This window comes from Heloderma suspectum, chromosome 16 (assembly GCF_057233095.1).
Source record: "Heloderma suspectum isolate Gila_16-S chromosome 16, 16-S_ref, whole genome shotgun sequence".
Classification (NCBI taxonomy): Eukaryota; Metazoa; Chordata; class Lepidosauria; order Squamata; family Helodermatidae; genus Heloderma; species Heloderma suspectum.
Window position 1 is genome coordinate 22,528,406 of NC_139473.1, and position 25,720 is coordinate 22,554,125.

Here is a 25,720-nt window from a genome sequence, read left to right on the forward strand (position 1 = left end):
GAATTGGCCTGCAGATCTGAGGTACAACACGCTTGCAATATTGGACAGACCTCTCTCCCCTCTTTTTTCTCTTTTGCTTTGGCACTGCCAGCGGTCTTGCAAACACTCTGGCCTCTATCGAACAAGACAGCAGCTCACCATCCCCTTTGCAACAGGGGGGTCACTTCCTGGCCCCCCAGTCACAATTTTTAAAAACACAGCTTCTAAAGAGAATATGAAGGATTGAAAGGGAAACCCATCAAGTCACGTTGCACTTCATAAAATTACCAAGAATAACAAAAATCGGGCCATCTGATTTTGACCTAAAAGATTACGATTGAACAAGGCCACCAAAAGAAATGAATTCCAGATTTGTTTGCTACTGAAGAGTAGATACTGTGAGACAAATGACTTGCTGATTTCACAGCTAGCTCATTCCAACCAATGTTGTAAACATACTTCAATGGTGAGAGCCATTTTTGTCCTGCCACTGAAACAAGAATCAAACATTTTGCTGCCCTGTGCAATGGCTGGCTGATCTTCACCCACACGAAAAGCCGTCTCGACAGCCAGCATCAGAGCCTACAGAAGTCCAACTTGCTGGGCCCGAGTTAGGCTGCAAGCCTTCTCCAACCTGGCTGGGCTACAATCCCCAGCCAGCACATAAACACACAGCAGTCGTCCCTAGTCACAAAAATCCAATACTAAACTCATAATAACATAATGACCATATTACAACAGCCTTTGTGGGGAGCAGTGTTTTCTCAGTCCAGACATGCCCTTCACTAATCGGGACAGGGCAGAAATAGAAGTGACCTGAAGGAACGGAGCTATTGGCCCCTGTGCCTGTTCCGGAATAAAGATTCCAGAAATTTTGTTTTATTTATTGTATTTCCCTACTGCCCAATACCCAAAGCTCTCTGGGTGGTTTATTAAAACCCTAAAAATACAATATAATAATGGAAAATAAAACCATTTGCATATGGAAATATAAAATAATTTTGCACAAGCAACAATAGCAATTCCCAAACCTGTTAAAAATCTCACAATGTGCTGTCAAATACCCGGGAGTAGAGGGAAGTCTTAACCTGGTGCTAGGAAGATGACAATGTTGGCACCAGGTGGGCCTCACTGGGGAGATTAATCCATATGGGGGGGCACCACTGAAAAGGCCCTGTCTTTTGTTGCCATCCTCCGAGGCTCCCTTGGAGGAGGCACTTAGAGGAGGGCCTCAGATGGCGACTGTAAGTTAATACCAGGTAAGTTCATACCAGGAGAGTCACCTAGTTAAGCGGGAATTCAGGAAGAGCAGGATGTCAGACAGGGGGAAAACAGAGGAATGGTAAAGGATAGGAACAGGAGAAATCCTTTGATCCTTAGATCATAGATGCGTGATGTTCATTTGCACCATTGGGAAGGTGCAGGAAGATGCTCAAGGGGAGGAAGAATCCAGGCTGGGGCTGGGGGTGGGGGCACAGAGGAAAACTCAAGATGGCACTCGGTCTCCTCACGCCAAGGTCTTACTGTGTGCTTTCTGGGGATCCTGGCCATCACTTCAGGCTGCCTGGAGAAGCTCTGATCGGTGCCCTCTCCCAGGGTGCCCGCAATGGGCATCTCCCCCACACAGGCCTGGGTCTCTCTGGAGTCTTCCAGGGCTGCCAAGGTGCCTTCTGCCTCTGGCGCCTGAGGTGAGTGTGGGGCAGGGCAGGAGATGTGGCAAGAGGAGAGAGAAAGGGGTCAGAAGGATGGAGCAAAAGGGAGCAGAGGGACAGAAACCAGAAGACAGAGACTAGCCGAAGCAGCTGGATGGGTGGGAAAGCCCCAGAGCAAAAGACAACTGTAAAGGCCGGTGCCCCCAAGCCCACGAGCACCGTTGCCTCCTCGCCCACCATTACCACTTCCACAGATCTCTCTGCAAGCAAGCTGGGTCTGTACAGTTACGAGTGCGGTACAGATTTAGGTACATGGATAACCCCCTCTATGCACAGGACTGAAGCATAAGACGCACATTTACGACGGTACCAATGGGTCCTACAGCAGTGGAGTGGGCAACGCGTTGGGAGGGGGAAATGCGGGCTCAAAACCTTGATCTGCCACGAAGCTTGAGGAGTGACCCTGAGCCAAGCATTATTCCCCACCTCCCAGGGCCGTTGTGGAGACAAAACAGGAGGGACCAGGAACGGCCGGGTCGGGGAACCGAGTCAAATGGGCAGCAGCTGGGAGAGCAGGGTCTGCTGAGCCTGGAGAAGAGAAGACGAGGGAGGGATGCAACAGAGGCCTCGGGAGGGCAGGAGGTGGGAACTGCAGGGGAGCAGGTGCCGGGAAACGTCCCCACAGCGTGAGCTGCTTGGCAGCGGAACAGACGCCACGCAGAAGGAAAAGCGGGGAGGAAAAAGCCACGTAGATGTCGGCTAAGCCTGAGGAGAAACGTCCTCATGGGACAGGCAGCCCCTGGCAGCAGCAGCTTCTCCTCCGCCGGAGCCATTTAAGCAGAGGCTGGGCGGTCATCTGGCGGGATGCTGCAGTGGCAGCATGCGCTGGAGGGCCGGCATGGCGCAGGGGGCCACTGTGTGCTGGTGAGCATTCTAGGAACACATGCTGAAAACCATGCAGTGGGCAACGGCTCTGGCTTACGCTGCACTTCCACACCCCGGGGATTCTCCAGAGTAGCAGGCAGGCAGGAAAACGAGGCCCTCGATTTCGATCCAAAGGGCTCCCCCGTTTGGGTGCCCCTGTGCCCTCTGGAATCAAGTGCCTTTTGATGCTTCGTGGGCTTTGGCTTTCATAGGCAGGTACTGGAGAACGGGCCCAGATTGGACATGAGAGCGCCGAGTTCAAATGTCGCTCAGCCACAAGGCTGCATTGCACTGCTTGGGGCAAATCACCACCTCTTCACCTTGGGAGGGGGGGTTATTAGAGCACGGACAGACAAATCTGTTTCTTGTCGATCTGAAAAATGCCTCGGAAGCTATGATTTTAGCAATGTAATAACACAGCACTCAGTTTTTCGTGTACATCACCTTGACTATTTTTAGACAAAAGGATTATGGGTGTTTTTTTTAATGAAATAGAACCTTGTTTACTTTTATTCATTATTAATTATTTGTTGTTGTTATTCAGTCGTTCAGTCGTGTCCGACTCTTCGTGACCCCATGGACCATAGCACGCCAGGCCTTCCTGTCCTGCGCTCTCTCCCGGAGCGTGCTCAAGTTCATAGATAATTAATAAGTTCATATTAATTATTAAATAATGTTAATTCTCCACAGTGGCTCTTATCGGATGGATCCAGAAGGGGTCTTCAAAGCTGTATTTGGCCCTTTGCAAAGAGAAGGGTGGAATTACCAGCTGTCTCCCTGTGAAGCGTTGAGGCCTACAAGGGAAAAATGGTCAGACTTAGGGACCTGGAGTTTTCTGTTGGGAGGAGTAACCCTGAGAGGAGTAGTTTCATTGCTCCAGTTAAGTGTCAGTTTCATTTCTCCATTTAAGTTTCATTTCTTCAGGTTTGAAGAAGTACTTTTGGTTCTGAGAGAGGACGGTATATAAAGACAGCCAGTAAGAACAGAGACAGCCAGAGCCTGAAGTGAGAGCAGAGTCAGAAGAGTGAGCAGGAAGAAGCAGCCTAGAAAAGTCTAAGGACAGCTAGGGTAAAGGAACTTGTGTTTTTCAAATTTTCTTTTCTTTTAATGCCTTTTGTATCACTCAGCTCTATTGTGTAAATACCTTTAGTTGTAATTTGTTTGCTTTAAATCTACTAGTAAACTGTTGTGGTTAAACCCTGTGTCTGGAGCATCAGTTAACACATGTCTACAGCCTAAACCCCACATTACCGGGAAGGGGAAGTTTAAAAGAAGGAAGGTCATAGAATCATAGAATAGTAGGGTTGGAAGGGGCCTACAAGGCCATCGAATCCAAGTCCCTGCTCAATGCAGGAATCCAATAAGATGGGACTCTTAAGGAGACAAGAGAGCCTTAAGGAGTTGATTGGGGGGGGGGGGGAGTCCAGGTCATAAGGGGAACCTTGACACTCCCTGATCACATTAAACCAGCCTGACAGTCTGTTGCTAACACGAAAGGTGTTGGAGCTCAATCACGCCTGGCTTTTGGTACAGGAAGAGCTCTCCTCCCCAAGTTCCAGATTTTTAAAAAGACTGGTTGCATTTATTTTGTACATGCACAGAGGCACCTTGTTATTCTTTCACATCCTCCTCCGGGGAACATTCAGTTCTTGCGCTGATACTACAGTTAGAACACCTCTCCTGCCCTGAGCACATGAAGCATTATTTATACTGAGTCAGTTATTATTATTTTTAATTTCTAAAGTTATATTTTCCAGAGGAAAAAAAGTTCAGCAACACAACATACTAAAGCAGCCAGTTTATACCAACATTTTCTCTTCTTTCTATCAACAAAAATGGGTTCCCGACCATTATACAGTGTGGAGCACCCCAACTGGTTTAAAGCACTTCCACTGTTGCTCAAACTTCACACAAGGCCCCCCTCCCTGGTGAGCTCTGCTAATCCAGGTTAATTTATTTAGAACTGCAAACTCTCATAACTTAAAGTTTGAAATAAAGATTGGATCCCTCTAATTCTCGGGATTCGGTCAGATTTCCAGTGCTTTGTATATGCTACTCTAGTAGCAACAATCATGTGATAAAGGAGTGTTTCCTCATCCTTATTTCTCAACCCTTTAAAGCTTGTTAATTAAAAAACAAATCCTTAGGGTCAAGAGGTAACTTCCCCCCAGGATTTTATTAACTGATACTAACACTTGCTATCTCTTAGGGCTCAACTAAACGCTATGGGTGTCCCTACACAAGTGATTTATTGCACACTCATGACTGGTCACTCACGGATGTTTGCAGGTCCTTTATACTATGTCATCAACCTCCAGGTTCATAGAAACATAGAATAATAGCATAGTAGGGTTGGAAGGGGCCTACAGGGCCATCATGTCCAACCCCCTGCTCAATGCAGGAATCCAAGTCAGAGCATCCCTGACAGATGTCAAACTGACTGGTCTGTAGTTCCCACGTTCCTCCTTTTTACCCTTTTTGAAAATAGGGACATTAGCCCTCCTCCAGTCATCTGGCACTTCCCCCGTCCTCCATGATTTCTCAAAGAGAATAGACAGCGGTTCTGAGAGTTCTTCTGTCAGCCCCTTTATTACTCTAGGGTGCAGTTCATCTGGCCCTGGAGATTTGAACCCATTCAAAGTCATTAGGTGTTCCTTGACCATATGCCTATTGATCTCAAGCTGCAATCCTGCCCCTTCAGCCTGTACTTCACCTTTGCCAGGGGGGTCATAGACCTTCTTTTGGGAGAAGACTGAGCCAAAGTAGGAATTGAGCACCTCTGCCTTTTCTTTGTCATCTGTTATCATTTTGCCATCCTTATTTCATAGCTGAAAAACCATTTTTTCCTCTGTCTTTTACTGTGCACATAGGTGAAGAAAGCCTTTTTGTTGTTTTTAGCATCCCTCAGTAACCTCAGCTCGTTCTCAGCTTTAGCCTTCCTGACGCCATCCCTGCAATTCTGTGCTACCTGCCTGTACCCTTCCTTTGTTGCTTGGCCTTCTTTCCACTTCCTATATGTGTCCTTTTTTGTTTTCAGGTCATCTCTAAGCTTTTTGTGAAGCCACATTGGCTTCTTCTGTTGTTTATTAAAATCAGCTTTCCTAAAATCCAGGGTACGCGTTTGACTACACTCAGCTTTTGCTTCCCTTAGAACCAAGAACTCAAGTACAACATGGTCGCTTTCCCCCAGAGTTCCTGTAACTGCTACTTTATCCACTAAGTCATCTCTGTTGGTTAGGATCAAGTCAAGGATAGTCGATCCTCTAGTTCCTTCCTCTACTTTCTGTAGGAGGAAGTTATCTGCCACACAAGTCGGGAATTTCCTGTAGGAGTCAGGTTTTGCAGAATTTGTCTCCCAACAAATGTCGGAGAAATTGAAGTCCCCCATTACTACTACATCATGCTTCCTTGAAACATTGGCTATTTGCTTTTCAAGTTTCATCCTCGTCTTCTCCTTGATTGGGTGGCTGGTAGTAGACTCCGACCATCAGGTTCCTTTTATTCTTTGTTCCATTTATTTTCATCCAGATGCTCTTGATTGGGCTACCAAGCTCATCCTCCCGTATTTCTGTGCAGGGATATGTATTTTTCACATACAGTGCAACCCCACCTCCCTTTCTGTTCCTCCTGTTCTTTTTGAACAAGTTATATCCTTCAATTGCTGTATTCCAGTCATGAGAGTCATAGAATCATAGAATAGTAGGGTTGGAAGGGGACTACAAGGCCATCGAGTCCAACCCCCTGCTCAATGCAGGAATCCAAGTCAGAGCATCCCTGACAAATGGCTGTCCAGCCTCGTCTTGAAGGCCTCCAGTGTGGGAGAGCCCACCACCTCCCCAGGTCATTGGTTCCATTGTTGTATTGCTCTTACAGCCAGGACGTTTTTCCTGATGTCCAGCCGGAATCTGGCTTCCTGGAACTTGAGCCCATTATTCCGTGTCCTGCACTCCGGGATGATCGAGAGGAGATGCTGGCCTTCCTCTCTGGGACAACCTTTCAAGGACTTGAAGAGCGCTATCCTATCTCCCCTCAGTCTTCTCTTCTCAAGGCTAAACATGCCCAGGTCTTTCAGTCTCTCTTCATAGGGCTTTGCTTCCAGTCCCCTGATCATCTTTGTTGCCCTCCTCTGAACCCTCTCCAGTTTGTCTGCATCCTTCTTCAAGTGTGGTGCCCAGAACTGGACACAGTACTCCAGATGAGGCCTAACCAGTGCTGAGTAGAGGGGAACTAGTACTTCCCGGGATTTGGAAGCTATGCTTCTATGAATGCAGCCCAAAATAGCATTGGCCTTTTTTGCAGCCACATCACATTGTTGGCTCATATTCAGCTTGTGATCGACAACAATTCCAAGATCCTTCTCGCTTGTAGTGTGGTTGAGCCACGTATCCCCCATCTTGTAACTGTGCATTTGGTTTCTTTTTCCTAGGTGCAGAACTTGGCATTGATCCCTATTAAATGTCATTCTGTTGTTTTCTGCCCAGCGCTCCAGTCTATCCAGATCACTTTGAATTTGGTTTCTGTCTTCCAAAGTATTAGCTATCCCGCCCAATTTGGTGTCTTCTGCAAATTTGATCAGCATTCCCTGCACCTCCTCCTCCAAGTCATTAATAAAAATGTTGAAGAGCATTGGGCCCAGGACTAAGCCCTGCGGTACCCCACTCGTTACCTCTCCCCAGTTTGAGAAGGTCCCATCCCACCAAGTCTCAGTTACACCTATCAAGTCATAATTTCCCTCTTGTATTAAGAGTTCAAGTTTGTTCCATTTGTTTCCCATACTCTGGGCATTCGTATATAGACATCGAAGACCATGTGCTTCATAGTCTGGCTTTCTTCCTACATGCGTCTGAAGACTATTATTGGGCGCTATGAGAGCTGTTCTCTCCATTGCAGTGCATGCACCTACATCCAGTGTTACCCCAACTTTACGTCTCTCTTCCCCGTAGGATTCAGTTTAAAGCCCTCCTGATGAAATTCTTCATGCTGTGGCCAAACACATTCTTCCCATCCTTTGTGAGGTGCAACCCATCCCTAGCCAACAGTCCATCTTCCAGGAAGTATAGCCTGTGGTCCCAGAATCCAAATCTCTCTCGTCGGCACCACCTTCGTAGCCAGTCATTCACCCGGAGTATTTTTTGTTCCCTTTCTGTCCCTCTTCTAACTACTGGAAGGATGGATGAGAAAACTATCTGGGCCCCAAAGTTCTTGAGTTTCCTTCCCAAAGCTTCAAAGTCTGACGTGATTTCTTTGTATGTCCACTTGGCGGTATCTTTTGTTCCCACATGGATGAGAAGAAAGGGATACCTGTCAGTGGGCTTTATGAGGTTGTCTCTGGCACATTTCCCCCTTTAACCCGCTTTCAAAAAGATTGGTGATAAGCTAGTAATAAAAGTTAATGGCGCCATACTGGCAGTGTGTAATACCGATGTAGCACTATGATCTCGCAGAGAAGGACTTTCCTCAATTCAAACCATTAAATCTGCCATTAAATACTTGAGCAAAATGCCTCCCTGCAACGAAGGGAGACAGATCTGATCCCCCACCAAGCTCAGAATCAACATCCTCTGTTAATTCAGAGCACCCCATTAAGTTCAGTGGGGCTTACTCCCAAGTAAGTGTGCTGAGAGTTGCAGTCTTATAGTGTGTTATGTCTACTCAGACATAAGTCCCACTGAGTTCAATGGGGCTTACTGCCAAATAAGAGTGCCTAGGATTGCAGACTTACAGCACAATCTTACGTCTACTCAGAAGTAAGTCATAGCTTTCCTGGGGGCTGCGAGGAAACAGGACAGCACAAGTTACACAAAGAAAAAAAGTCTCTCCCTGCCCCCGCTCCTTTGCACACATGCCAGGGAGGGAGGGAAGGGCTCCCTCGATTCAAGCCACCTGACTCCCATCCTAATCCCACAAAGAAACTGAAAGCACAGAGCCCAGGTAAGGATGCAGTGTGTGTGTGGGGGGGTGCTTAATGTAGAGACACCCTATGTTAAACATATAGCATCTCCGTGACCCTAACTTTTAAAAAAACTTGTGTAAGAGTGTGGGGGCCAGATCCAGCTTGGGACTGACGCACATGAGATGGGGGTTCCTTCCCACCCAGCTGCTTCCCGCCCAAATTTGCACACACCCCTCACAGGGACTAAATAAAAAAGCTCCACTGGCACCAATGGAGATCCTTCTTATAATCCCGCATCTTGCATACAGCAGTCCAGATCTGGCCCCCTTGCACTTACACAAGAGTCTAAAAAAAGTTGGGGTCACTAAGGGCACAATCCTATGCACGTTTAGACAGAGAAAAGGCCTAAAACTCCCAGCATGCCCCAGCCAGCATTGCTGGCTGGGGCATGCTGGGTGTCGTAGCCTTTCCTCGGTCTAAGCGTGCATAGGATTGTGCCCTAAGACGCTACGCATTTCGCGCAGCGTCCAGTTGACCCCTTTGCCTGCCTACGCTGCCGCCAGCCATGGCAAACTCCGCCCTCTCTCTGTTACGTTTCCAGCACATCCCGGAACCTCTGCCATCCTTCCTCAAGCCGCCAGTTCTACACCGTTCTCTTTCGGCCCAGCGGCTGTAGCGCGTCAATCCAGCTGCTTCCACAGAGAATTCCAGGTCCCCGTAGGGAGGCACCTCTGATCCAGGTTCTGTGTTCCATTCCTTGATCTACCTGGTGGGTCGCCCTTTATATTCGATGACCCGTCATCTACCTGCTTTACCCTGAGTCAGTCCACCGGTCCAGCTCGTCTAGAACCGTTGGCTCTGGGGGCAGGGTCTCAGCCAGGAGCGTCTCTCCCGCAGCTGGGCTCCCTGGAATCCCTTCTGGCTGGAGAGGCCGCCAAGGCTTGGAGCAGGACTTCGTATGGGCCACTGCAAGACACGTCCTCTGCCACCGGCAAGGCCCCTGGAGCTGCGCCTCCTCCTCCACGGGCAAGGGCTTGCTCCCTGCTGCCTCTCGCTCCGGCCACGAACGGTGCTGGTGAGGAGGGAGCAGCACGTGCCGCAGCCCCCCGGCTCCCGCTCTCGGCCTGTCTGGCAAGCGAGCGGCAGCAACGTGAGACGGAGGGGCAGGAGCAGCTGGCAACGACGGCGACGAGTGGTAGGCCCACTGGGGGGGGCATGGAGGGGGTCTTGCTCAAGGGCCTCAAAATCCGGGGCCGGCACGGCGCCTCTGCCCCCCCCCAGCCGGGCAGAGGCTGCACTGCAGGCCGCAGGCTCAGCTGCAGGGGCCAGGCCGGGAGGGGCACGGCGGCGCCCCGCCCCCGCCACAGCAATCATGCCCCATCTGGGTCCGTCCTGATCAATATCGCTCGTTACATCTGTGTCATTGCTACCCCCGGAGCCAGGCACGCTCAGCCACTCTGCCCTTGAAGAGGACACGGCGGAGTTACCACTTCAGGCCAATGCAGCCTGTCAACCCGTCGCACCCCACAGATCCTGTCGTTCAGCTCTCTGCGAGTGCCACCCTCTGCAAGACAACAGTAAGCTTCTAGTCCTCAATTTAAGAAAAAAACCCTCCTCCATCTCCTTGCACTGATTAGATCTCTCCCTAGTTTCCTCTTTTGACCTTCCTGGCTCCTTTTCCGTGGCACAAGCCCATTCATTGCCTCTCCATTGGGTCCTCTGGACAGAGCTTCCATTTTTGGAGGCAGTGAACCCGTGAAATTCAGCCTGCCCTGGCCAGAGGGAGTTACAAGCCAGTTGAAAAGCAAATAGGGAGTATACCCAGGGGGAGGGGGGCAGAACCTCTTTCAGCCTGAGGGCCAGAATCCATTTCAGAGCAGCTTTGGGGGGCCACATCCCAGTGGTCGGTGGGGCCAAAGGCAAAAAGGGCGGGGCTGGAACAGCCAAAATACTACCCCATTGTAGCTTCACGCTCTTGCTGCCAGACACCAGCCTTGGGAGAGGCAGGTCAGCGTTTTAGCATGGGGGGGGGGAATGCACAAATGCCAGGAGACAGCCAAATGGCCTGTGGGTGGGGGAAAGGGGGAGGGGCGTGGCCTGCGGGCGGACCCCAGAGGGGATGCCAAGGAGGCCAGATTTGGTCCCCATGCAAAAGGATTTGCACCTGATTCAATCCCTCTGCCTGGAATTTGGGTACACGGGGAAAGATTCGTGCAAATGGGCCAGTGAATGCAGCCAGCTTTGTGATGCTGGTGCGTCTTCCCACCTCCCCACCCAGCGACTGCAGCTTCCAGCCTCAGCTGCACAGGACCAGAGACAGGCTCAGAAATGCTGGCAGGGGCATAACCCAAAGGTCTGAGAGCAGAAAGACACAAGGGCCCGAGTTTGGGGCCTGACGTTAGGGATGGGCCGATCTGTTAATTTTGCCCTCACCGAGATTGTCGGACTTTGAGGCTTGAGTTCGTTCCATCCCATTTCTAAATAAGTTTGCAAGTTGTGCTGTTTTTTGTTTTTTTAAATCCACATGGAAATTCACCTCTTTGTGCACATCTTTTCCACACAGACACACTTCTTATTCAAATACTTTCCCACGGGCGCAATGCAATTTTGTGCACACTCCCCATTAATATGCACATTTTCCCATGGCAAACAGCATCGCCACACTCAGAAAAGTGCGGCTTTTGCCACAGAACTCTGTCCTCCCTCTCTGCTCGCTTATCGGCTCAGGAGATGTGAATTTGGTAAATCCATGTAAAAACCTCAACAGGGCAATTCCCGCCCCCCTGCCCCAATCTCTGCCTGAGATGCCCTTGTGGGCCTGTTCTTCCAGAGCCACTCCAGGATATGATCATGCTGCCGAGGCCCACACGGACTTCTAAACCTCTCGTGTCCAGCCTGTGGCCGGGAGGGATCAGCCTGATCAGCACCTCCCCAGCCGTGGCTCTCTGGGCTCAGTTTTCCGCACTCAGGATACCAGGAGGAGCATAAGGAGAGGGATAACTCCGTTTCAACAACACTTCCAGGATGGACACCAAGGTCGGCCTGATCGGGCCCCTGCCAAGGGGCCGCCCCAGCAGGGCCCGCCGGCAAGAGCCTCCTGGAGTTGCGCCTCCTCTTCTCCTTGGCAAGCTGCTCGTTCCCAGCAGGGCCTGCCGGCAAGCTGCCCCCTGGCTCCCGGCCTGTCCAGCACGTGAGGGGGAGCAAGGATGGGACAGAGCAGGAGGCGCACGAGCCGCAGGTGACCATGGTGGTGAGAAGGTAAACTGCTGAGGGAAGGTATCTTCCTCAAAGACCCTCCTAAACCTGGAGTCAACACTGAACCCTTTATTCAAAACCCGCACACGTTTCTGTCATGCAAAGCATTTCACAAGCCCTGCTATGGTGCAATCCGGCCATTTCCTGGATTCCCATAACCTCCACCAGGCTGGTCTCCCCTCCTGCCACAGCACCGTTCTCTGGTCACCTCATAACCAGCCTTTCCCAAATGCATCTTCCCGTCTGACGATCACAGTGCCTACCCCTCCCTTCAAACTCCCCAACATGCTTCCTACCAATTCAAGCTTCTAGTCCTCAGTTTTGGAAGCTCCCCATCTCTTTGCTACAGATTAACATACCCTTTTGCCTCCCTCCATGATCAGTTTTACTTGCTATTAAGATGCCTTCCTCTGCTCCTCAAGGGGCGACTCCACAGATTATGTGGCAGCAAACCACGCCAGAGACAATAGACAGGAGCTGCAGCCACACTTGGCAGCCAGATGATGTTTGTGTTTGCAAACACAGGGTTGTCTCATTCACACATTACTTTATTCAATGCAAACACACAAACCTAAAAGCCCTTTGGAAATGGACTCAGCCCTGGACAATCACCATGTCTCCCACCCTCCAAGGCTACCAGGGCAATGCAGATACTAGTTTCCCGCTCCCATTCCCATTTTTCCTTACAACAACCCTGCAAGATAGATCATTAGGACAGCGATAAGAGGGGTGCCCAGACTTGGACGAGATCTGCAAATTGAAGTCCGTACAATTCTGAGCTTGCAATTCCAATTTGTAGACCCCCCAAAATGGGTTCAATGGTATGAGTACATTTGAAAAATATGCATGAAAATATACATATTTTTGGAAAATGCACACAAATATCCTTTAATTAATAGAAGAATGCATATATTTCAAAGATGCACACAATTGATGCGTACATTTGGGAAAACACGCATGGATTTTCATGCAGAAGGAAAGAGACAAAGCTCGCAATCTGGTACAGACTTGAGTCAGAATGAGGTGAAATTCAGAGAATTCAGCGAGCTCGAGGTTTGCTGATCTGCATATCCCCAGCTATGGCTACTACAACACACTGACAGGTCCAACAGGTAAGAAGGTGGGGGGGAACGCATCAAAAGGCAAGTTAAATAAGAACTAGATGCCACTCTGCACCAGCGGAAGCAATGGAGCTGTGGAACCGATTCCAGGGACTTGCGGATGAGACTGGAGGACAGCCTGCAGAGGAAGAATCACAGGGGAACCTGCATGAGAGTGAGCAAGAGCTGAAGGTCAGCCAAGCAGAGGCGATGAAACCCAGGCCTACAACAAGAAGAAGAGTGGTAGTAGTGGGAGACTCCTTGCTGCGTGGGATCGAGACCCAAGTATGTCGCGAAGACCCGTGAACTCGCCAGGTATATTGTCTCCCGGGAGGACGGATTAGAGACGTGACTGAAGGGTTGCCTACACTCATGAAGCCCACTGACAGGTATCCCTTTCTTCTCATCCATGTGGGAACAAATGATACCGCCAAGCGGACCTACAAAGAAATCACGTCAGACTTTGAAGCTTTGGGAAGGAAACTCAAGAACTCTGGGGCTCAGATAGTTTTCTCATCCATCCTTCCAGTAGTTAGAAGAGGGATAGAAAGGGAACAAAAAATACTCCAGGTGAATGACTGGCTACAAAGCTGGTGCCGATGAGAGAGATTTGGATTCTGGGACCATGGGCTATACTTCCTGGAAGATGGACGGTTGGCAAGGGGCGGATTGCACTTCACAAAGGCTGGGAAGAATGTGTTTGGCCACAGCATGAAGAACTTCATCAGGAGGGCTTTAAACTGAATCCTACAGGGAAGGGAGATGTAATGTTGGGGGTAACAATGGACGTAGGCGCATGCACTGCAACGGAGAGAACAGCTCTGACGGCGCCCAATAATAGTCTTTAGATACATGTAGGAAGAAAGCCAGACTATGAAGCACGTGGTCTTCGATGTCTATATACTAATGCCCAGAGTATGGGAAACAAAGAGAACAAACTTGAACTCTTAATACAAGAGGGAAATTATGACTTGATAGGTATAACTCAGACTTGGTGGGATGACTCTCATGACTGGAATACAGCAATTGAAGGATATAACTTGTTCAAAAAGAACAGGAGGAACAGAAAGGGAGGTGGGGTTGCACTGTATGTGAAAAATACATATCTCTGCACAGAAATACAGGAGGAGGAGCTTGGTAGCCCCATCGAGAGCATCTGGGTTGAAATAAATGGAGCAAAGAATAAAAGGAACCTGGTGGTCGGAGTCTACTACTGGCCACCCAATCTAGAAGATGGGGATGAAACTTTTGAAAAGCAAATAGCCAATGTTTTAAGGAAGCATGATGTAGTAGTAATGGGGGACTTCAATTTCTCTGATATTTGTTGGGAAACAGATTCTGCAAAACATGGCCCCTCCAGGAAATTCCTGACTTGTGTGGCGGATAACTTCCTCCTACAGAACGTAGAGGAAGGAACTAGAGGATCGACTATCTTTGACTTGATCCTAACCAACAGATATGACTTAGTGGATAAAGGAGCAGTTACACGAACTCTGGGGGAAAGCGACCATGTTGTACTTGAGTTCTTGGTACTAAGGGAAGCAAAAGCCAAGTGTAGTCAAACGCGTACCCTGGATTTTAGGAAAGCTGATTTTAATACACTCAGAACAATGATCAGTAAGGTCCCATGGCAAGCGACACTAACGAGAAAAGGAGTCCAAGATGGGTGGGAGCTTTTAAAAAAGGAAATTCTCAAGGCACAATTACAAACAATTCCAACTAGAAGAAAAGGTGGAAGACAACAGAAGAAGCCAATGTGGCTTCACAAAAAGCTTAGGGATGCCCTGAAAACAAAAAAGGACACATATAGGAGGTGGAAAGAAGGCCAAGTAACAAAGGAAGAGTACAGGCAGGTAGCACAGAATTGCAGGGATGGCGTCAGGAAGGCTAAAGCTGAGAAGGAGCTGAGGTTAGCGAGGGATGCTAAAAACAACAAAAAGGCTTTCTTCAGCTACATGCATAGTAAAAGGCAGAGGAAAGAAATGGTTGTTCAGCTATTAAATAAGGATGGCAAAACGATAACAGATGACAGAGAAAAGGCAGAGGTGCTCAATTCCTACTTTGGCTCAGTCTTCTCCCAAAAGAGGGTCTATGACCCCCCTGGCAAAGGTGAAGTACAGGCTGAAGGGGCAGGATTGCAGCTTGAGATCGATAGGCATATGGTCAAAGAACACCTAATGGCTTTGAATGAGTTCAAATCTCCAGGGTCAGATGAACTGCATCCTAGAGTAATAAAGGAACTGGCAGAAGAACTCTCAGAACCTCTGTCTATTCTCTTTGAGAAATCATGGAGGACGGGGGAAGTGCCAGATGACTGGAGGAGGGCTAATGTTGTCCCTATCTTCAAAAAGGGTAAAAAGGAGGAACCTGGGAACTACAGACCAGTCAGTCTGACATCAATCCCAGGGAAAATTCTGGAGCGGATGATAAAGCAATCCATCTGGAAGCACCTTGAAAACAATGCAGTGATTACTCAAAGCCAACATGGATTTGTCAAAAACAAGTCCTGCCCCTCTACTCAGCACTGGTTAGGCCTCATCTGGAGTACTGTGTCCAGTTCTGGGCACCACACTTGAAGAAGGATGCAGACAAACTGGAGAGAGTTCAGAGGAGGGCAACAAAGATGATCGGGGGACTGGAAACAAAGCCCTATGAAGAATGACTGAAAGAACTGGGCATGTTTAGCCTTGGGAAGAGAAGACTGAGGGGAGACAAGATAGCGCTCTCCAAGTCCTTGAAAGGTTGTCGCAGAGAGGAAGGCCAGCATCTCTTCTCGATCACCCCAGAATGCAGGACACAGAATAATGGGCTCAAGTTCCAGGAAGCCAGATTCCGGCTGAACATCAGGAGAAACGTCCTGACTGTTAGAGCAATATGACAATGGAACCAATTCCCTGGGGAGGTGGTGGGCTCTCCCACACTGGAGGCCTTCAAGACGAGGCTGGACAGCCACCTGTCGGGGATGCTCTGACTTGGATTCCTGCATTGAGCAGGGGGTTGGACTCGATGGCCTTGTAGGCCCCTTCCAACCCTACTATTCTATGATTCTATGATTCTATAAGAGCAGTAAATCACAGCTCTCCCCATTTTGTAAATGGGGAAACTAAGGCAGAGAGAAAATGAGATGGCCACAAGGACCCAGCGTGGCCAAGGCAGAGCAGAGATCCAAAACATCTGTATCCTCTGTGTTCTGTCCAGAGTGAGCCACTCCTGCCCTGTGGACAGAGGCCGAGACAAAAGCAACATATGTATACACACACACACACACACACACACACACACAGAGTACGGTGAATGCCCAAAATTGCCTGATAGCTATAAGATATTCCTAAGAATACAGAAATGGTCCATAATCAAACACCTCCGGGAGCATCAAAGCCTGGACATGAATATCTATTTGCAGCCTCTTCTGCGCCTAACAAGAGGTAGATCAACTCTGGGAATGGCACCAAAATGTCCGGAGAGCAGTACAGGGGCATATTTCTCCCCACCCCCCCCAAAGCCAGAGGCAGTTTGAGCCACAAACAGCCCTTTCCCAGGACAATCATGTCGGTTTTCAAGGTACATCTTGGCGCACAATTCCAGCGGGGAGGGGTTGCGGGGGTGTCAGCCCACTGTGGCAAAAAAGAAGAAAGCGTCCCATGGTATGCAAGAGACTTACAGGTTCCCTGCAGTGTGAGTTTTCGTGAATGAAAGTCCAGATCTGTCAGACTCTCGAACCAGGGGACTCAAGAGAGCGTGCAGTACGCTCCACTCAGAGTCTCCCTTTTCTGGTCTGAAGTGAACTGGGTGTAAATTAGTCTCTGGGCCCCTTTGGCTGCCACTTCTCGTGAGGCAGGAGCAAGGAATCTCAGGCAGGAACCGGGATGTGATCTAGCAGCCAAGCCCCCTTCCCAGCTGGGCCCTATGGTCATGTTTTGGACAGCATGACCATCATCCTACCCAGAGGGTCCTTGATTTTTATGGGTCCAACAGAGAAGTTTCCTCCCTGCCCCCTATTGCCCTGCAGCCTTACAGAAACAGGTGCTGCCTCCAGTCAGCACCAAATCCAGCTCCAGAAATCAGGCCTCCCTTCCCTACCTGACTTGCAGGCTCTGTACCGTACTGTACCTTTGGCTCGTTCCCTGGCTCAGAGATGGGCGAGGCCATTTTCTGCTCTGGTGTGAGATCTAGGCTGCAAATGGAATATTTCGCTACAGGGCTCGCAAGTTAATGGGAGAGTAGCGGGGGAGGGCAGGGGGAGGACAGTGGCTTTTATTTGCATGGCCACATCCCAGCAATTGCTCAGACCTGCCTCAAGGCAGCTGTTTTGAAACAGAGTATGCCAGAAAGGGGTTTTGTCATGGGGTGGGGAAGTGGGGAGGAAAGAGGCCTTTTTCTGCCCCAGAAGGAAATCCATTTGTTCATCTCTAGTCCAGATCGTCTGAAGTAACAGTAAACACGTCTCTGAGCATGGGCAGAATGCCCCTCCCGTGCTCACCATTGAGTAACCTCAGCCAGAAGAACATCGCATTGCACAAGCAGGAGTCAGCAGGCCTCGCGTCCCTGGCCTCGGAAGGTCCTTCTCCGTGAATCTCACGCAGAGCGCTCGGTTATGGAGAGGGGAAAGTGCTCTGGGCGCGCCTGAGTTAGCTGGCAGGTCCCAAAAAGACCAACTCCAGAAGCTCGGGTTATTTATTTAGTGTAAGCAACTCATAAATATTGTTAAGGACATTTATGAATTGTTAACCTTAATAGAAATGTCTAAGTGATGCACAAAGGAATACAGTATACGATCAGAATTAAATACTGTAGATTACTACTGTATATAGAAAACAAGGCTCCCTTCCTGGGAGTGCTTGTCGAGAAAAGTGCACTTTCAGTAGGTGCCGAAACCCCAGAAGGTTTCCAGGAGTGGGCACTCCAGCACGGAAGGCCCTATTCACGCCATGATGGCCTGTGCCTCTAAAATCTTGGGTGCCTCCAGGAGGGGATCTCCTGATGCACACAGCAACGGAAGAGGCAGGCAGGGGGTCAGGCAATCTCTGAAGAGCCCTGGTCCCAAGCTGTGCAGGGCTTTGTATAGGTGTGCCCTCAGCCTAGGTGTGCCGTGCTGGCGATACGCCGCCCCCGTTAGTCACCTGGCCACGGCATTCTGCACCAACGAGCGAGTAACATACAACTCCAACATGGCTGGTCGCTTGCTTAATTGCCGGCTTGTTGGCACCTTTTGGCTGACTCTCTTGAGCAGTCGTGCTAAAAATTATTCATCTCTGGAAATTCTCACCTAGGCACCACCCAGCTTAACCTGCCAGCAAATGAACTCCATCAAGAAACTAATGGAGTTATAGCACCAGTTCAATCAGAAAGCCTAGAAGGGTGATCAACTGATTGAAAGATACATTTATTTTAGTTGATTAATCATGTGCCTTTTAACCACCACAGCAATTAAATTTAAATACATTTGCATACTGCCAAACCTCAATCGAGCTGCCATTTCATGGTACCACCCTAATGGCAGAAAGCGAAGCAGATCTAAAGAGCCTCTCGTTGAGGGTGAAAGTGGAGAGTGCAAAAGCTGGTTTGAAGCTCAACATTAAAAAAACTACAATCATGGCATCTGGCCCCATCATTTCCTGGCATATGGAAGGGGAAGAAATGGAAGCAGTGACAGACTTTATTTTCTTGGGCTCCAAGATCACCGCAGACGGTGACTGTAGCCATGAAATCATTCCTTGGGAGGAAAGCTGTGGCAAACCTAGACAGCATAGTAAGAAGCAGAGACATCACCTTGCCGACAAAGGTCTGTCTAATCAAAGCTATGGTTTTCCCATTAGTAACGTATGGCTGTGAGAGCTGGACTATAAGGAAGGCTGAGCGCCGAAGAATTGATGCTTTCGAACTGTGGTGCTGGAGAAGGCTCTTACAAGTCCCCTGAACTGCAAGGAGGTCAAATCAGTCCATCCTGAGTGCTCATTGGAAGGACAGATAATGAAGCTGAAGCTCAAATATTTTGGCCACCTAATGCGAAGAGAAAACTCTCTGGAGAAACCCTGATGCTGGGAAAGACTGAAGGCCAAAGGAGAAGGGGACGGCAGAGGATGAGATGGCTAGATAGCATCACCGATGCAATGAATATGAACTTGAGCACGCTCCGGGAGAGAGCGCAGGACAGGAAGGCCTGGCGTGCTATGGTCCATGGGGTCACGAAGAGTCGGACACGACTGAACAACAACAACAAGCCAACATTAGCCCTACTTAGTGTAGACCCATTGAAATGAATGGGACTTAAGACAGATTAACATTAGCTACAACCCACTGGACACAAGCCATTGTGTCATCTTCTTGCTTGGAGTATGAGATGATTCATAATGTAATAATAAAAGCTGCCAATCGAAGTTCAAAGGGACAACCCATCATTAAACTTTTCTGCTTTCATTACTTTTTACAGTAACAGACCAGAAACTAAACAGCTTAGATAAGGTGAGCCCTCAGCCCCACGAATATTATTTTCACTCAGGGTTTATAACCATCCCCTGCCAATTGGTCAGCTACAGCTTCAGTTGATTAATCTACCCATTCCAACCCAACACCCTAATCGCTAGGCAGTTCTGAGGTAAAGCTCCGCAAAGAAGCCCCAGGAGAACATGCAAGCATCACGCAGAGCAGAATACAGACACACAAGCCGGCTCTTCCTAGCTCACAGGATTTGTGGATGAGGCCGGTGGGTATCAGGCAATCGCTGGGACAACGGTTCAGCTGTACTTCTATACAACTATTCAGAGCAGCGGCGTCAAAAATAAAAATAGCTGTAATGATAGCTAACCCCTGATAGGAGACGGCACCTTAAGAAGGAGGGACAACACAGCCTCGGGAGTCACTGGGTGTCTGCTTGCCCCATGTGGTGCCCAGATGTGCAACTCGGTAGCACTGTCTTGCCTGTGCTTCCCAAAGCCATCAGAGTGAAGTGACTAGGCAGCATCTGGTTCCTTGGCAATGCAGCATCCCATCCCAGCCAGTGTAGCATAGTGGCTGCCAGAAGCAGACTGGGCTTCGAATCCCTGGTTGGCTGTAAAGTTCTCCCTGGGCCTGGGCCTGTTTCTCAGGCCTAACCTGCCTTGCTCACAGCAGGCCAACCTTGGCTTAGGGACGTATGAGAAAGTAGTTTTTGTTTGTTTTTGATCAGGATTTGCCCAGTGCGCCCCTTCCAGAATGAACACGGACTCAGGCGCAAACTGCGGTTGACGCCTGTACATTTCCAAACTTGCAATATGATTCCTGGATGCCCGAAAATGAGTTTGACAGAATGTGTACTTTTGAAAAATGAGCATGAAACAAATGTGTACTTTTGAAAATGCACAGAAATATGCTTTATTCAATGGGAGAAGAATGTGTACATTTCAAAGGTGTGCACAACTGATGCATAACTTTGGGAAAATGTGCACGAAAATACACACGGCTTTTCATGCGAAAAGAAAAAAGGAAAGCTCGCAATCTGATAGCGACTTGAGTCGGAACGAGTCGAGATGGAATTTGGAGAACTTCGGTGAGCTTGAGTTTTGCTGACTCGCACACCTGGGGCCCTCCAGATGTTTTGAACTACAACTCCCATCATCATGGGCTATTCTGTGTGGGGTTTATGGGTGTTGCAGTCCAAAACAACTGGAGGGCACTAGGTTACTTACCCTTGTCCTGTGATATGGGGGGGGCAGCCCATCACATTGGTACAGGGCCAGACGTTTTATTGTTTTTATGATTGTTTGCGATTTTATTGCTGTATTGGTTTTTGTCAGATGGGATTTTTTATTGTTGTACACTGCCTTGGGAGGACTCTTGCCCTGAAAGGTGGCCAAAAATATGTGAAATAAAATAAACAGATACATAGATAGAACATTCAGCACTGACCAACAAGCTTTCCAGACAGCTGTCTTAATCAGTGGGTTTGTCAGTCGCTTGTTATAGCAATGAGCCTCCAACATCTGCTCCAACTACCTGGGGTCCTCCAGACCCCAAACCTGCAAGGTGTCAACTCTGACCTATCTTTTAAAGCCTTAAGCTCCTTGGTCCCTACACCCCTTCGAGACCATCCTCTCGCCTGAGCTTCATCCCACCACGGTCTCAAAAATCCCCCCAAAGCCCCCTATTAAGCACATCCCACACCCATGCGCCAGATCTGAAAATGGGAAGGGCACCAAGAAGGGCTTTCTCAGGAGCAGGGGCTCCCTGGTGCTAAGATTCTCTCCCTTCCAGAGCCGTCACAATGAATTTCCCAAACCCAAAGCACACTGGAGCTGTCCTGACATGCCGCGCAATAGAAGGGTCACTTGGGTGCTGCAGGCAAGGTGGCCCCAGATGCCACGCTCTCCCAAATCCCAGGGAGGCTGGTGGTCCTGATGCAAGGCCCCCTGGAGAGCTCCTCAGGAGCTCTGGCTGGTTCCGACTGAAACCCCCACAGGCATCGAGGCCCCCAGCCCCCGCCAATGCCACCTTCCAGCTCTGCTTTTGCAATCACTGACACGTGGCAGAACAGGGGCGCTGAGCCTCAGGCCTGGGGGCCGAATCCATCCCGCTGAGGTTCCCAAATGGCCCCACCCCCTTTCCCTGCCCCCTCCCCCTTTCCCCAGCCACCAACTATGTGCTGGTTTCCCAGCTTTTGTAGTGTTCTTCCCCATTCTAAAAAGGCTGAAATGTCTCCCGCATAGCTCAGTGGCTGGCAGCAAGACCTTTAAGCTAAAATAGGCCAGTATCTTGGCCCCGCCCCTTTGCCTTTGGCCCTGCCCACTATAGGACTGTGGCCCCAAGAGCTTCTCTGAAATTGAATCTGGCCCTCAGGGTGAAAGAGGTTCCCCACCCCTGTCTTAGAACCACCACGTCACCATTCAAGGCCCACCGTCGAAGCCAAGCGGTCTGACTCTCCCTTAGACTCTCACCCCCGTCTAGGTCTGGACAATCGGCAACATTTTCATTCTAGGGTCCCCCATGAGTGTCAGGCCAAGCTCCTTTGCAGCCCAGCAAAAGCACCCTTCTTGGATCCCACCACTCGGGGCAGAAAAATGGGAAGCAGCGTGGTGCAGTGGTGAGAAGGACGGGGTCTTGGCCCAAATCCCTGCTCAGCCACAAAGCTCTCTAGGTGACCCTGGGCCAGGCAATTACTCTCAGTCTCACCTACCTTGCGGGGTTGTTGTGAGAATAAAGTGGAGGATAAAATTTTCTCCACTTTCCTCCATGGAGAAAATAAATGCAGTAATTACATATAAAAACTGTCTCCCACCACAGATTGGCTGGCATTGCATGCAATACAAACCCCACACATTACACAGAAGTTACCCAGAAGAAACCCACAGGCCGGGAGACCCAGAAACACATCAGCCTCTGAGGCAATTGTTCCTAGAGTGTTAAGTTTGCTATAGAATGGTGGGATGCATCAATTCTAGAAATACATTCATGGTTTTAAAAAGACGCCCTGCTAAGAGGCTGCAAGAATGCATGAAGAATGAAAAGCTCCTGGGAGACTAAAGCTACCCACTGTATCTCTGAAGGAGTCACTGTTCTGCCCTAGCTGTGTGTGTGTGTGTGTGTGTGTGTGTGAACACTTATGCCTCTGTATGGCATCGAATTGGATCATTCAATCAGTCCCAATGTGCACACGCACACACACACGTGCACACACACAGGCATGCACGCACACAAGTCACCTGCTTTCAAAGAAGCTTACCCCATTGGGTCTCTGCATGACTCGCTGCTCTGGGCTTTTCCAATCAACCTCTGCTGGAAACAGATCATTCCTCCACATGGCTGCCCTGGATGTCACCAGATCATTCAATCACACCTAAGGCAAAGAGGGAGCACGCCCACCTGTCCTCAGAGGAGTCCTGCTCAGGGCAGCGGCTCACAGAAACACACAGCAAGTGGGCTTCTCAGAACGATTGCTGTTTTTTTCACCTTCCTCCACTCTTCTTGGGTGAAGTGCACCTCCCATTTTAATTGCCCAAATGACTGGGAGTTTGAAAACAATGGACTGGACTAAAGGACTATTCACCATCGCAGCACATGCCAAAAAGAGGGGCCCAGGGTTACATGCAACCTGTTCACCACAAGTCAATTTCCCACAAATTCTACGCACTGGAGTAGTGGTGGAAAAGGTCTGACCATACCTCACTGTTCTGGAGTTCCCTTACACATCAGTCAAATAAATTCTCCCACAAAACGTTTGCTCCATAAGCTATTATTAATAATAACAAAAGTAATCACCCCTTCAAATAGCATGCTCACAAGAGTGAGTGCTGATGGCTATGTAGCCAAAACGGGCCCACTAAGAAACTGGAGGGGGGCATTTTAAAGAATAAAACACATGGGGGCAAAACAAACAAAACAGACCAAGGGGTACGGAGTACACTCATGAACCATGGAACGGTGCCCGTCAGTTGAAAAAAAAGAAGAGGAGAGGGAATAAAAGAATGGAGTCCTTGGAGAAGGGTATGGCTATCAAGAACCCGGAATGGGTCACTCCCCCTAGGAGATAAGGATACATTTCGTTGCCAGTCACACCAGTGTCACTCCAATTGTAAAACTCTCAAACTGCATTCCAATATTGGATTTCCAAGTTGAATGTGTAAAAAATTAAGGGTGCAATTCTGTGCAGGCTTAGACCGAAAAAAGTCCTACAACTCCCAGCATGCCGAGCCAGCTTTGCTGGGAGTTGTAGGACTTTTTTCTGTCTAAACCTGCATAGTACTGTGCCTTAACCCTTTCATTCTTTCCAGTAAATCAAAGCAATAATATTAAGCATTCACTTGCTAGTTGATTGTTGGCATTTTCCTCCCTCTGAAACCAACAGCATGCTAAATTGCTCTTCAAAACGTCTTAGTTCTAAAACTATAAATCTGTCCTAATTTTTGCAAGCAAAGCTGAGGTCGTAGACAGAGCCTTGGGAAGCCCTCCTTTCCCCCACAATCCCCCAGTTTGTTTAGTAGCGAATAGTTCTTCCCATCCTCCCCCCCCCCCCGAATTCCTGACTTGTAAGAGAATTGAAACTATGCACGCATCCAACACATCCTTCTGCATGATGGAGAAAGCTGTCAGGTGATAAGGGAGGGGGTTTGCTAGTCTAGCTGTGGAGGGAGGGGAGCAGCTGGTGGAAGAAAGCTGCAGGTCAAAAATAAATTTCAGCCAAGTCCAGTAAGAAAGAAGGCAGAAATAGTTCCAACCCACTTTCCCTTACCTAGCACCTTCCAGATGTTTTGGACCACAACTCCTATCATCCCCAATCAATGACCATGCTGGCTGGGAATGATGGGAGTTGCTATCCAGAAGGCATTAAGTTGGGGAAATATGGACTACATGATCTCAAGGGTCCCCTCTGGCTACTCCTGGTGGCAACCAACATGAGAATCAGGCTATAAACAAAGCACAGGGCTACAATGTCCCCCTAAAAACAGCCATCCCTGACCAGGCGCCTGCTAGATATGGGGACTACAATGCCCATCATCCCTGGCCAGGGCTGACTAAAAATGCTGCCTCACTCCCAGAGGAACGAAGTGCCCCTTGTTTGTTCAGCTAGGCCGACTTCTGCCTCTGGATGTCCAGGTGTGTGGGAATGGATTGGGCCCCTGCCTCTCCCTAGAGAGACACATCCTGTGGCACAGAATCCCAAGAGATCCGGTGCTGGCCTCTGAGGGCGCGTCCCAACGGGCGCTCTCAGCGGCTTTGCACGCCACACCCCCGCAGCACTCAGCACAACACCCCTGCAAGGCGGGCTGCTGCCACTGTAGCCCCATGCTGCAGGTAGTGAAGCTGAGGCTGAGAGACCTCAAGCCACCTGGAAAGTTTGCGGCCGGGGTCAGTTGTGCTGGTCCACCCTCTCAGCGGTTACGCTTCATCCGTACGCAACTGGGGTGCTCCTGTAGGTCCCCCCCAATAATCCAGTCTCACTGATTGCTGGAGAACTGGGGGACCATCTTAGAAGCCACTTGGGGCCTGTAAACCAGGGCCTCAGAGGCAAAGTGTTCCACGGGAAGGAAAACAACTCTGCATATGCTCAGAGCTCCCCTTCCCTGTGCTATTCCAGCTTCCATGGAGGCAGTTCCGGAGAAGCGTGGGCTGGGACGAAGCTGCGCTGCCCGGCACCAATAAGGGAGTCGGTTCCCGCCCCCGCCGCCGCCCTCAGTCAGTGCAGCTGCCCGCTCGGGGCAGAGGCCTGGATGCCCCCGAGACGGAGCGAGACGCGGCGCCCGCCTCCTGGCCTTGGCAGAGGGCATCCGTGCCCGGGCGGCGGCGGCGGCGGCGGCGGCGGCGCGGCGCGGCGGGGAGGATTCGCGAAGCCGCCGCATCAAGGCGCCCGCGACCCGCAAGCAAGTGACGCAACCCGGACTCGGATCCAGGGCGAGGGAAGCCGGACAGCGTTGCGAAGGACGCGCCGGAGCGACAGCGGCTCCCAGGGCGCGTTTTCGGCGCGGCTCCGGAGTCGCTCCGCTTTCTCCCCGCACTCTGGGCGGGCGCCCCCCGCGGGACCCGCGCTTACCATCGCAGCAGGCGGCGGCGGCGGGGCTTCCCGCTGCCAGGTGAGGCTGCTCCGCTCGCTCCGTCCCTCCCAGGCCGGCGCCGGATTAGGGCAGCGAGGAGGCGCCCATGTGACCGGCGGCAGGACGGGCGGGGCAGCGGCGCAGCCGGGACGGAGCTGCGGCGCCGGTGCCGCAGCCTGCCTTCCTCTCGCGCTCGGCCTCTCTCTCTCTGAGCCGTGAGAGGGGGACCCTGGGCATAGGCAGAGTGCAGACAACGTCCAAGTTCCCTGCGCCTCCCCCCACCAGCAACGCGCAGTACCTCTGGGCGCGTGTAAAGTGCCAAGTGCCTCCTCTGAAGCGGCCTCCTCCTCTCTGGGCATGGGGAGGGGGGTTGAGCGGCCTCTCCGCGCCTGATGGCCTCCAGATGTTTTGGATTAC

At 50.1% G+C, this 25,720-nt stretch overlaps 1 protein-coding gene across 1 annotated transcript in view; it reads right to left on the reverse strand.

The window, feature by feature from the left end:
* The window catches only part of SEPTIN4 (septin 4), a 56,054-nt gene extending 30,688 nt beyond the window's left edge, over positions 1-25,366 (reverse strand). Inside the window, exon 1 of the mRNA XM_084823073.1 lies at positions 25,303-25,366. Within this exon, the coding sequence (XP_084679199.1) occupies positions 25,303-25,305 (3 nt within the window). The 5' untranslated portion in view covers positions 25,306-25,366. The remainder of the gene's footprint in view (positions 1-25,302) is intronic.
* Positions 25,367-25,720: the final 354 nt, after the last annotated feature.